Source organism: Cynocephalus volans, chromosome 3 (assembly GCF_027409185.1).
Source record: "Cynocephalus volans isolate mCynVol1 chromosome 3, mCynVol1.pri, whole genome shotgun sequence".
NCBI classification, from domain to species: domain Eukaryota; kingdom Metazoa; phylum Chordata; class Mammalia; order Dermoptera; family Cynocephalidae; genus Cynocephalus; species Cynocephalus volans.
The window spans coordinates 57,860,460-57,874,438 of NC_084462.1; the positions used below are offsets into that span (position 1 = coordinate 57,860,460).

The 13,979-nt window shown below is 41.9% G+C and overlaps 1 protein-coding gene across 1 annotated transcript in view; it reads right to left on the reverse strand.

Annotated features, from left to right (window-relative positions):
- Nucleotides 1–1,505: 1,505 nt before the first annotated feature.
- LOC134372547 (heterogeneous nuclear ribonucleoprotein A1-like) overlaps nucleotides 1,506–13,979 on the reverse strand; it is a 51,858-nt gene continuing 39,384 nt past the window's right edge. Inside the window, exons 3-4 of the mRNA XM_063090008.1 lie at nucleotides 1,921–2,612; nucleotides 1,506–1,776 (exon numbers count right to left, since the gene is read on the reverse strand). Coding sequence (XP_062946078.1) covers nucleotides 1,506–1,776; nucleotides 1,921–2,612 — 963 coding nt within the window. The remainder of the gene's footprint in view (nucleotides 1,777–1,920; nucleotides 2,613–13,979) is intronic.

The following is a 13,979-nucleotide window of genomic DNA, read 5'->3' on the forward strand; positions in this document are numbered from 1 at the left end:
CACAAACACATTAAATCCATGAGTTTACAATGATACTGAAAAACAAGTCACTGGTTAGCTCTGTAGAATGCTGGACAATAAGTTCAATATCACGAAAGAAAGTAGAGAAAAATAATTAAGAATTTAATTGCCTTTCCTAAGTGTTCTACTCTTCAAGTTAACCAAATAGTTGATGAAAATAAGTTTATTTTATAAAAATATATCAACAAATAAAGGAGTGAGAGAATAAGAAAACTGCTACTTGGCAACCCCTAATATTAATATATCTAGGTAGTGATCATCAATGGTTGCTAATATCACTTGACAGAAGTAGCCAATAACACCTATGTCTACAAACTATTCTTGCTATTAAAAAAAAGTCAAACCTAAGTCTGCTCAAGTCTCTACATATAATCACCAATTAATAGAAACACGGGACCAAAGGACAGGACATGTTAAGTACTTCCATGGGAATGTAATCAGTAAAATCTAAAGTGTGGATAATTCAATAGGACACATGACCTGGTTTTCCCAACAAATTGCAAGGTGGGGAAGAGATGAAGGAAGGAAAAGTAGACTAAAAAGCACCCTGAGACATCAAACAATCACAGTGTATATGTTCACCCATCCCACAAGAATTCCAAAAATAAGCAGGCCTCATTTTTCACTAAAGCTCACAAAAAATATAGCACTTAATACAAGTAAGTGTGTGACAAAACTTCAGCTCATTCTTATTCTTGATGGCACAATATTCTGAAACAATTCATTTGCAAATAAACTTTTAATATAAGAAAATGTAATTTGCAAATAAAAAAAATTTTTTGAGAATTAAATTGTTTACTGATTACACATAATGGATGATACACATGCTTCATTCTCATCTATAATTTTATTTAGTAACATTATTCAATTTAGAAATATTGCATAGGATGTGCCAACAGTCATTTTTATAACCAAATAATTCTGTGACTTTGCTCGAGTGATCCTTGTAATAGTGAACTTCAGGTCACAATAACAACTGTCAGTTCTACTACAACAAGGTTTCTGAAGACAATAGCTTCTCCACCCAAGCAGATTGTAATAAATTTCAAACGGAACCTGGCATCACCCTGAAGGAAATCTAACTTCACACTGTTAGGGAAGTTTACCAAGATGGCTTCAGAGCAGACTAACTTTACGCAGCACATGTAAACATTTATTCAGCGTCATGATCGGACTATTACATTTAGCAATCAACAGCATGGGTGCAAAAAAAAAAAAAATCTACATTAAAACCCTTTGTTGGAATGCTTTATATTTTCCACAGAACAGAAACTAAAATAACCTGTTATACAACTAGTCACAAAAACAGTCCTCGAGTTTTTTTGCCCATACACATGAGAACTGTCTAAAACATGTCTTCTTTGTAGCAGCTAGGCCCTGCCACCACTGCGCTTGGCTGAGTTCACAAATCTGTTGTAACCTGTAGCTTCCCTGTCATTTCTCTGGCTCTCCTCTTCTGCTAAGCTTTGTTTCCTGGAAGTTAATTAAAACCTCCTGCCACTGCCATAGCTACTGCTACTGCTGGAATCACCATAGTCACCTTGGTTTTGAGGTTTGGCAAAGTATTGGCCTCCACCACCATAAGGGCCAGAGCTTCTGCCTCCAAAATTTCCTCCCTTCATGGGTCCAAAATTTGAAGACTGATTGTTGTAACTGCCAAAATCATTGTAGCTTCCACCACCTCCAAAATTGCTCCCACTACCACCGCCAAAGCCGCCTCCGCCTCCTCCGTTGTTATAGCTGTCATAGCTGCCACTCCTGCCATAGCCACTGCCCTAGTTTCTATAACCCTGTCCACCACTTCCATAGCCTCTGTTTCCTCCAGAGTAACCAGGGCCACCTCCTCCATAACCACCATCATTACCAAATCCATTATAGCCATCCCCACTGCCATCATACCCACCACCACCACGGCTGCCAAAGCCACCACGACCACTGAAGTGTCCTCCACGACTGAAGTTGTCATTCCCACCAAAACCACCTGCACGACCACCACCAAAGTCTCCAGAACCACTTCGACCTCTTTGGCTGGATGAAGCACTAGCCATTTCTTTCTTTGACAGGGCTTTCCTTACTTCACAGTTGTGGCCATTCACAGTATGGTATTTCTGAATGACAATCTTATCCACAGAGTCATGGTTATCAAAGGTTATAAAAGCAAAGCCTCTCTTCTTGCCGCTGCCTTGGTCAGTCATGATTTCAATCACTTCAATTTTTCCATACTGTTCAAAGTAATCTCTCAGGTGATGTTCTTCAGTGTCTTCTTTAATGCCACCAACAAAGATCTTCACAGTTAAGTGGGCACCTGGTCTCTGAGAATCCTCTCTTGAGACAGCCCTCTTTGGTTCCACAACTCTTCCATCCACCTTGTGTGGCTTTGCATTCATGGCTGCATCCACCTCCTCCACAGTGACATATGTGACAAACCCAGAGCCCCTAGAGCGCTTGGTGTTTGGATCTCTCATTATCACACAGTCCGTGAGTGTTCCCCACTGCTTAAAATGGCTCCTGAGACTCTCATCAGTTGTTTCAAAGCTCAACCCTCTGATGAAGAGCTTCCGCAGCTGTTCAGGCTCTTTAGGAGACTCTGACTTAGATATGACGGTGGTGGGAAGACTTTAACGATGCTTCCTCGACAGCATCGACGAACAGAAAGGCTTTGCAAATAAAATTTTAATCTAAGAAAACAAAACATGGCACACACACGCATTAAAATGTTCATTATAGCATTATTTATAGCAGTAAGATACCCAGAAGCAAGCAGTTTGTTTTCATGGCAAGAACAGAACGAGAACTAAGTAGTTTTGATATATTCTCTTGATATATCGAAGACAATATAGCACCAAACAAAAATGCTCATGACAGCCTTAAGATGTCAGAATGAGCACATGCTATAGCTCTCCCCCCTTCTCCAAAGCTTTCTTTTTTTTTTTTTTTTTTTTTTTTAAAAGATGACCGGTAAGGGGATCTTAACCCTTGACTTGGTGTTGTCAGCACCACGCTCACCCAGTGAGCAAACCGGCCATCCCTGTATGGGATCCGAACCCGCGGCCTCGGCGCTCCCAGCGCCACACTCTCCCGAGTGAGCCACGGGCTCAGCCCTCTTTTTTTTTTTTTTTTTTTTTTTAAATGCCAATTTGAAAGAATCCATAACCATATGAGAAAACAAAAAGGATATCTCTGGTGTGCCAGATTCAAAGAATCCTGAAAACAAGACAGACAGATGAATTCAAACTGGAAGGAGGAAACTCTGCAAGAGGTGACTTACAAAAAGAGAGCTGCTACAGACATGGCACAGCTGGAGGGGTAAATAACAGGGACAGAAGTTATAGGACAAATGACAGTAATTGGTTTAGAGGAGCCCAGTAGAAGCAGACAGGCTGGTTGTGAACCAGGAACCTGATATACATGTGGCATGGTGAGACCACATAACCAGAAGTTTTGCTATTGTCACATCTCCCCTTCACAACTTCCCATTCTGAGATCAGGCTAGACTAATGTCATGAAGCACCTGCACACAAGCTTTCAGGCAATCTCAAATACAAAGATCATTTTAAAATACAAATTACAACCAATACTGACCAAATATTTTCAGCAAACATATTCAATGTGGCAGTAACCTTAACACAAACCTACACCTCAGGAAATGAAGAATAAATAAGACTGAGAGAACAAGATTTTATTTTATTTTATTTTTTTAAAGATGACTGGTAAGGGGATCTTAAGCCTTGACTTGGTGTCCTCAGCACCATGCTTTCCCAACTGAGCCAACCAGCCATCCCTATATAAGTATCTGAACCTGTGGCCTTGGTGTTATCAGCACCACACTCTCCCAAGTGAGCCACGGGCCAGCCCTAGGGAACAAGATTTTAAAATAAGTAATAAATATTCCCAGAAAGATACTAGAAGATCTAATGGAGATCTTGGAAGTTAAGATTTGATTATTTAAATAAAGCTGATAAATGTTCCAACTGGTAGAACGGACAGAGCTGAAAAACTTAACAGTGAAGTAGAAAGACTAAGTACTTCTCTCAAAATAGTAAGCAGGAGGACAATAAACAGTGTTGAACAATGAAAGAAAAGTAGGAAACTCACTACCACTCAACCGGGCATTTCCTAGGCCCTTTACACATACTATCTGTAGTGAATTGAATAATGTTCCCCCAAAACTCATTGAAGATTGAATCTTGTCCCCCAAGTTTTATGTATTAGAAACTTAGCCCCCACTGTGACTGTTAAGAGGGAGGGAAATCCTATTATGGTAACTGAAAAGTGGAGCCTTGAAGAGGTGATTGGATTGTAGGACTGTGTGCCATAGTGAATGGATTAAAAGCGGTGGTCATGGGCGTGGTTCTGAGCGCTTTAAAAGAGGAGAAGAGACTGTCTTGTTCTCTCTCTGCTCTCTCTGCTTCCATCATCTTGCAAAGTGAGATATCTGGGCCACTGTCACCACCACCAGATGGACTTTGGACTTCCCAGCCTTAAGAAACTGTAAGCAATAACTTTCGTTTTCCTTTATAACTACCCACTTCCATGTATTTTGTTATAAGCAACACAAAATGGACTAATACACTATCTCACTAATCTTTACAGCAACCCTTCACAATAGGTACTAGAACTAGAAGAGAACTGAAATAAAGTTTAAATCAGAATTTAAAACCATTCCAGTTCTATTTCCAGTAATGGCTGGCAAGTTTATTCAGACTAACACTCTTCCTGAAAAAATGCTGATAACAAGAGACATCATCTTAAAAGCACCAAAGATCTTACAATACAGTGAAGAACCACCAGTCTAAATTCTTAAAAACAAAAACAAAAAAACACAAACTCAGAGGAAAAAGCAAAATACCAGAGCACCAAAGTCACTATTACCCTATGAAGGCATCTGCCCATCTCAACAAAGTTGGCTTTTGGGTTCTTTTATTTAAAAAAAAAAAAAAAAAAAAGATGACCGGTAAGGGGATCTTAACCCTCGGCTTGGTGTTGTCAGCACCACGCTCAGCCAGTGAGCTAACTGGCCATCCCTATATGGGATCTGAACCCGTGGCCTTGGTGTTATCAGCACCACACTCTCCCGAGTGAGCCACGGGCCGGCCCTTGGGTTCTAAGGCCACAAGAAGCAAGGGGAAAGAAGTCAAAATTCAAAACATGCCCAAGCAGGAAATGTAACAGGAAACTCTATCCACATTAAGCTAGAACCCCAAGTTTACCTTAGGGTAAAAATAAACCAGAATGAAACCAGGGGCCAAAACCTCCTGATTTAACCTGAAATTGAAAACCTCAGAGGTGGAGTTTAACAGCCAAACGAGGTACAATAGGAGAAAAGCAGTCAACCAGAATATAGGACCAAAACTTATCCAAAACATAGGGGAAAGACAAAAAAGTAGAAAATACCAAACAGACAAAGGATAGAATAAGAGGCAGAGAAAATATATGAAGAGAGAATATTTGTAAATTGAGTACTGAATGAAACAAACTACACAAATAAGAAACCCAAGAAAACCCAAGAAAAATAAAAAGATATCAATATGTAGACATATAAACAGGAGAAAACAAAGGGATAATTAAAACAAACAAGGAACAAAAGAGACAAAGAATAAGAGATTTAGAAAGAGGGACTATTTAACAAAACCATGAAAGCCTGAAGATGATGAATGCCAAATCAAGAATTCTATAACCAGCAAACATATTCTAAGAAATGAAAGTAAAATAAACACATTTTTAGGGAAAATAAAGATAATTCACGGCCAGCAGATCCCCACTAAAGATGTTCCTCATTGTTAACACTAAAAACATTCTTCAGGCAGAAAAATAGTGAACCCACATGGAAGTACAACTGACCCTTGAACAACACAGGGGGTTAGGGGCACTGGCCCCCCTTTGCAGTTGAAAATCCATATATAACTGTGACTTCCTCAAAACTTTACTAACAGCCTACTGTGAACTGGCAGCCTTACCAATAACATATACAAAATATGTGTTAAACAACTGTTTGTTATACGTATTATACACTATATTCTTACAATAAAACAAGCTAGACAAAAGAAAATGTTATTTAAATTATAAGGAGAACTGAGAGAGATCATTTTTTATGAACTGTTCATGCTAGATGATTAGCATCACATGCAGGTGTTTTAAGCAGGTATTTGCAACACGAGCTCTCTGCAAATAGCAACAGGAGGTGGCTGTGAAATTATAGTATGATACCTACTACAGTTAATTTTATGCAGTTATGATTTAATACTGCATCTTTATGTTTGTTTACATTTCTCTTGGCTGTAAATGACACCACGTACGGTCTAAGTTTTGATAAATTTTTACTTTTTATAATAGATTCCTGTATATTTTATGGTAAGTGATAAAACAGGCTAGTATCTACATAGGTATGTCATGAATGCATAAAATATCTTTTTCTTAATTTTTGCATTATTTCTAGGCTATGCAGTTCATCTGAGTTTTTTCAAAATTGTCTCAAATCTCCAAAAAATTTTCCAGTATATTTATTGAAAAAAATCTAAGGCCGGCCTGTGGCTCACTCGGTAGAGTGCGGTGCTGATAACACCAAGGCCACAGGTTCGGGTCCTATATAGGGATGGCCGGTTTGCTCACTGGCTGAGCGTGGTGCTGACAACACCAAGCCAAGGGTTGAGATCCCCTTACCAGTCATCTTTTTTAAAAAAAAAAAAGAAAGAAAGAAAAAAATCCACACATAAGTGGACCCATGCAGTTCAAATCTGTGTTGTAAGGGTCAACTGTAAAGAAATCCAGAAAGAAATGAAGAATAATGAAAAGAGGATATATGTAAGTCTTCGTATATAATGAATATATAAAATAATTTCTTTGTTTAGTCTGTATTGTTTCCACTATATCACACTGCATAGAAAACTAAAATGGATTTATGTCAGTGTTTGAAAATAAAACTGAGTGCCACATTTAGATGAAAAGAACAAGTAGGAACTCCAACTACAGAAAAATCTCTGCTACTAGAACACTTGGTTAATGAGAACTCTTATTTAATCTCCTGATGAACTCTTCAATTACACCCACTCCTGGTTTCTACCCTTAAAATTTTTAAATATATTAATTGGAACCAAAACTCATGAAACGCCAGATCTAAGTTGTTTCCTGATGTGTATGTTCACAATTTAATCCTTTTAAAAGGATTACTAGATCTAACAGTCAAAATTAGAAGCACTGTCATTTCACAGTAGTAAGGTTAAAAATAAGTACAAGAGTGTTTTTCCAACTTTTTCTTGAAGTAGAACATTAGTTAACATTTTATATGGCATCTCAATATGGAAAAAAATAAAACAAATTATTCTACGTGGTTTAAAAAAATAAAAATAAAATAATTTCTTTTGGGGTTTTAAAAAATAATTAAAATGCACAGTAGCAATTGCACAAAAGCAGTAGGGACAGGGTAACTGGAGTTCTATAAGGTCCCTGAATTTCCAGGAACTGATGAAAACACTAATTTGTTAGAGGCTAGTAAGTCTTAGATGCTATTAAGTCTACAATACATGTTGTAATCCCTAGGGAAGCCACAAAAAGAACAGTATAAGAAAGTTTAACCACTCAGAAAAGGGAGCATTTTGAATAAAGAATACTTGATTAAAAGAAGGCCACAGAAGAAAGAAAAAGGAACAGAACATGAGACTAGGGACAAAGAGAAGAAGTAAAGAAGGAAGATTTAACAATGTCAATAGTTAAAATCACATGTTTAAATAAACAAAAAACCCACAGAGCTATAATTGACATAAAGATTGGCAGAATGAATTAAAAACCAAAATCCAACTATATGCTGCTTGCCAAGGTCACATCTTAAAAACATAAGGTGCCTGACAGGTTGAAAATATGGGAAAAGATACGCCATTAAACACCAACCAAAGAAAGCTGGTGTAACTGACCAAATGCCAAATAAACTTTAAGAACATGAGCAATAAAGAAGGGCATTTCATAAGTATCCAGAGATCAATCCACAAGGAAGATATAATTCTAAAATCTATAAAACTAAACACAACAACAAACTTTAAAGGAGAGACACTCATGACTACAACAAAAGCTACAGATTTTAACACTTTTCTCTTGGTAACTGATAGAATAAGCAGATCACGTCCCTCCCCTGCAGAAAAAAAAAAAGTAAGAATACAGAAGACCTGAAATGTAAAATTAACAAACTTGACCTAACTGACATAAATAGAACACTTCATTCAACATCTGCTCGATACACTTTCTTCATAAGGGTACACAGAACATTTAACAAAGTAGAACATATGTTGGAGTATAAAGCAAGTCTCAACAAATTTCAAAGACTGAAATCATATGGAGGATGTTCTATGATCATAGTGGATTAAGATAAAAATCTGTAACAAAAAGACAACTAAAAAGTCCCAAGTATTTTGAAGCTAAACCACACGTCTTCAGGAGTCAACAAGACATCCATCCAATGACAATTAGAAAATATTTCCAACTGAATGATAAATACAGAATGCACTTAAATCCCTCCTTACAGGAAAATTTATACCCTTTTGTATCTGTATTGTAAAGATTCAAAAAAAAAAAATCAACAAGCAGAATGATATCAGTGAAATGACAGAATAAGAACTCTGAAAATTCTCCATAAAAGCAATGTGAACACTGCAAAAATAGTCAGAATCAACTTTTTAAACACTGCCTTTTAGTAATCTGGGGGCCAAAAACAGAATAGTTGAATCTTGGCAGGAACAACATGCTTCATGATCTTTTGACTTGCACTATTCCCACCCCTACTTCCCTAGCTAGCTATAACCTCAAAAACCAACAGCCTGGGGCGGCCTGTGGCTCACTCGGGAGAGTGTGGTGCTGATAACACCAAGGTCACGGGTTCGGATCCCAATAGGGATGGCCGGTTAGCTCATTGGGTGAGCATGGTGCTGACAACACCAAATCAAGGGTTAAGATCCCCTTACCAGTAATCTTTTAAAAAAAAAAAAAAGAAAACAAAACCAACAGCCTACAATCGCAGTGAAAATTATCCCCTGGCAGCTACTGGAGGGGACAGAACAGTTGGAACTCAAGTCCCATCCCCAAAGAACTGTCAAAACTTGAACTTTCAGGTGGTTCCCTGCAAGATCCCACTTGCAAGGCTGTCTTTCTCTGACCTGCCTCAGAGCTCACCCAGTATGACAATTATTAAACATCCCAGGTGCCTGAGGCAGTAGATAACAGTTTAGGGAAACAACAGGCTAATCATAAAAGCTTAAAAGGAAAACCTGGGGAATGAGATAGCTATAAGGGACTTTAAAAAGCTCAGTAAGGGCCGGCCCGTGGCTCACTCGGTAGAGTGCGGTGCTGATAACACCAAGGCCCCGGGTTCAGATCCCATATACGGATGGCCGGTTCGCTCACTGGCTGAGTGTGGCGCTGACAACACCAAGTCAAGGGTTAAGATCCCCTTACCGGTCATCTTTTAAAAAAATAAATAAATAAAAATAAATAAAAAGCTCAGTAAATTCTGGCGAATCTAGAAAGGCCACTTTCTAGATGCATGCTTGGAAAAGACTTTAGAAGGCCCTAATCTCTCACTTCCAGTTAACCTTGAGGCTCTGCACAAGCAGAAGTAAAAACTACTGCAGAGTTGTAAACTGTCTGGTTTAAGGGTGGAAGGGATGCTGGGCCCCTCGGCAAAGACCAGGAGACTTACTGGTTCTAGGCATGTAAGGATATCTCTGTCTAATCATCAGCTGGCCACTGAGACAACTGAATAGGGACTTCAGGAGCCACATGAGATGAACATTCAAACTTTACAGGATTGAGAAAAGTCACTAAACAAACATCAACAAATAGCAATAACTCCTCCTCCTGGGGAGAACATATAATCTAATTTTCAGACTTGCCACATTAAATTATTTAAAGTGTCCAGTGTTCCTTTTTTTGACCAGTAAGGGGATCACAACCCTTGGCTTGGTGTTGCCCACACCACGCTCAGCCAGTGAGCACACCGGCCATCCCTATACAGAATCCGAACCAGCAACCTCAGCACTACCAGCACCGCACTCTCCTGAGTGAGCCACGGGGCCAGCCCAAAGTGTCCAGTTTTCAACAAAAAAATTTTTTACAAGACATGCAAAAAAAAATCCAAAATATGGAAACCATTTATAGGAAAAAAGCAATCAATAAAACTGTAACGGACACAGATCAGACATAACACATAATAGACAAAGACTTCAGCTATTTTAAATGTTTGAAGTGTAAGAACCCAAATGCCCCAAGGGATCACACCCTGTTCCTTCTCAGCCACACCCACCCCAAGCACCATGCGGTATGCTAAGTAGGGATTGTATTTTAAGCCAATCAGCCTTCCCTTAAAGCCCTATATATATGTGTGTGTGCTGCCTAATCAACGAGCTCTCTCTGGATCGTCAACTGGTGCCGAAACCCGGACAGAGCTTCTCTCGAGTGGCGAATCACAGCAGCAGCACTTTCCAAGTCGCCCCTCGGGAACTCCGTCCCGCCGGGACCGGCCTCCCTTCCACCGCTCAACACTGATGGTCCACCCTCGTCCATTCTTTTTGGCGCTGGCTCCTTCCACTCACCACCGGCTCATCATTAGTTAAGCCCCCTTTCCTAAAGGGCACCAGCCCTTTTTCAGGCTACCACAGGGAGACCCCACCCCACCACGGTCTTCACGACCACCATAAATTCCCAAACTATAACAGGTTCCAAAGCCCCGGTAAACTTTTACTTTCATTTTTGGAGGTTAAAAGCCCCATTCTGTTCTCTCCTTCACCCTCCTGTCCACCACTCTCTTCTCTCCTGTGTCCGGGACCCGACCAGAAAATCCTGGCGCTAGGTTCCTTCAGGCACCGGGCTTTTGCCCTAGAGAAGTGGAGGTCTGAGTGACGACCCACACCTCCCTTCTCTCCTCCTGGTTCGTACCTGAACCTGCCGGGACTGACGTGACCTACTGGGGACGCCCTCTAGGAGCTCGCCTAGAAATCTCTGTCCGATTTCTGTCTAAATTCCCATTAAGAGACCAGAATGGGCGCTTCCTCCTCCTCCCTAGGGGACTCTCCACTTCAATGACCTCACCCACCTTTATATTGAGCCCAAACTCCTCACCAAATTCTGTATACAAGATTGGCCTTATTATCCTTTAGATAATCAAAACACATGGCCCCCTGAGGGCACACTAGATCCTAACATTCTACAAGACCTCTTTAACTACTGCCAGCGCCTAAAAAAAATGGAAGGAGATCCCCTACATCGAGGCTTTTCGCCTCTTGGCTCAGAACCCACCCTCTGCTCCTCCTGTACTCCCTCTCAAGTCCTTTTAGCCTGTAAACCATCTTCACAGTCACCCCTCGATTCTTCCACCTTCGACCCTGCTGATGAACCCCCACCCTACCGACCTCCTCCTCCCCCAGTGCCTCCGGTGCCTGCTCCTCCTCCCCCGTCATCCGTGTCACCTTCTGCACCTCCTGCGCCATCCACTCCTCCATCTTTACCCTCCCCTACTCCTGACCCACTAAGCCCCCCTTTCACCCGTTCCCGAGGACCACCCCCCACCCCTTTAACAATCGCTCCACTACATGAGGTAGCTGGGGCTGAAGGAGTAGTTAGAGTCCATGTTCCCTTTTCCCTAGCTGACCTTACAGAATTAGAAAAAAGACGAGGCTCTTTCTCTACCGACCCTACCACCTACATTAAAGAATTCCAATGGATCCTGCAGGCCTACAGCCTCACACATCATGACATCTTCATGCTCCTAGCCAATACCCTCCTCCCTGAGGAACGCCGCAGGGTCTGGGATACAGCCCAAACCCATGCCACTGACACTCATCGTACCAATCCAGATCACCCGCCAGGCCCCCAAGCAGTCCCAGAACAGGAACCTAATTGGGATTATAACATAGCCCAGGGAATCCAGGCTCGAGACCGTTTTGCCTCTTGCTTAATAATTGGCCTCAAGAAATCGGCTCGCAAGGTTGTCAACTTCCAAAAAATTCAAGAAATTGTCCAAAAAAAGGAGGAAACTCCCTCCGAGTTCCTCAATAGATTAACTCAGGCCTTTCAACAATACACTAACTTAGATCCCAACTCTGAAGACGGCCAGCATGTCCTTATGACCTATTTCCTGGCCCAATCCTACCCCGACATTTAAACTTAAAAAATTAGAGCAGGGTCCTGCAACCCCTCAGACCGAAATCCTGTCAGTGGCCTTCAAGGTTTTTCATAATCGGGAGGAGGAAAAAGAACATCGAAAACAAAAGACCAACCACACCAACTTCCAGATGTTGGCCCAGTTTATCAAACCCCCTGGGTGCCCTCCTACAGCCTCCACCTGGAGCCTGCTTTAAATGTGGGAGGGAAGGACACTGGGCCAAGGCTTGCCCCACCCCCAGGCCACCCACCACTCCTTGTCCAAAATGCAAAAAGAAGGGACATTGGGGATCTGATTGCCCCCTGGCCCGAAGGGGTGAGGGACCAACTGCCCCACAGTCCCCCGAACCATGGACACCACCTATGGTGGGCCTCTCTGAGGAGGACTGACGGAGTCTTGGGCCATTCCCGACCATCTCTATAACAAAGCAGGAGCCCAGGGTGTCCATGGTTGTGGACGGCCACCCAATATCTTTCCTCCTGGACAGTGGACCCACCTTTTCGGTCTTAAGGGAATATAAAGGCCCCACCACCTCCAGCAGCTCTCCTATAGTCGGGGTAGGAGGTAAACAAATCTTTCCCCAAAAAACCCCTCTTTTAACCTGCTACTTTCAAGGCACTCAATCCGTTTTCTCCCATTCCTTCCTAGTCATGCCACAATGCCCCATCCCCTTGTTGGGTCAGGACATTCTATCACGGCTTCAAGTCTCCATTACTTTGCCCCTGTCCTCTTCCTCTTCCCCCGTTTCCTTCCTCCTAGCGCTAGTTCAAGCCCAAGATCCTACTAATTCCACCCCTCCAAAGAAGTCCTTACCCATCTTAACGCACCGTTAACCCCACAGTTTGGGACACTGCCAGCCCAGCTCTGGCCCAGTGGTCCCCTGTACACATAAAACTAAAAGACCCCTCCAAATATATTTGTCAGGCTCAGTATCGGTTAACCACAACAGCCCTCCTCTGGTTAAGCCCCATCATTCAGGACCTATTAAAAAAGGGGTATCTCCGTCCCACTCGCTCCCCTTTCAATACTCCCATACTCGCTGTAAAAAATCCTAATAGCGCCTTTCGTATCTAAGTAAACCCTTTTTCCTCTATGTTCATGAAAATACGGGACAAGCTCTGGGTGTTCTAGGACAGAATTATGGCCCCTCCTTTGCCCCCGTAGCATACCTATCAAAACAATTGGACCCCACTGTACAAGGCTGGGCACCCTGTTTAAGAGCCCTGACAGCAGGGCAGTTACTGCATAAGGAGGAATCCAAATTAACATTTGGGGCACCTCTCACCATTCTCTCACCACATCACCTTAAAGACCTCCTTACGTATAAGGCTCTCCAATCCCTCCCACCTTCCAGAATCCTAACCCTCCTATCCTCGTTTCTGGAAAATCCTGCCCTATCCTTCAATACCTGCCCACCCCTAAACCCGGCTACCCTACTGCCTATACCAGATTCCCCCAACACCCCTTTGCACAGCTGCGTAGAAAGCCTTCAAAATTTTATATCTTACCGCTCTTCCATCACTGAGGGGTCCCTGTCTCACGCTGATCTCGCATGGTTCATGGATGGGTCCTCATTCAAGGAAGGAAACACTTATTACGCGGGTTATGCCATAGTCTCCCTTGATTCGGTTATAGAAGCCCAACCTTTACCCAAGGGTACTACCAACCAGCAGGCTGAACTTATCGCTGCCACACGAGCCTGCGTTCTAGCTGAAGGAGAACTCTTAACTTACACACGGACTCCAAATATGTCTTTCATATACTTCTCTCTCATGCCGCCATATGGAAAGAACGCGGTCTGCTTAACACCAAGGGT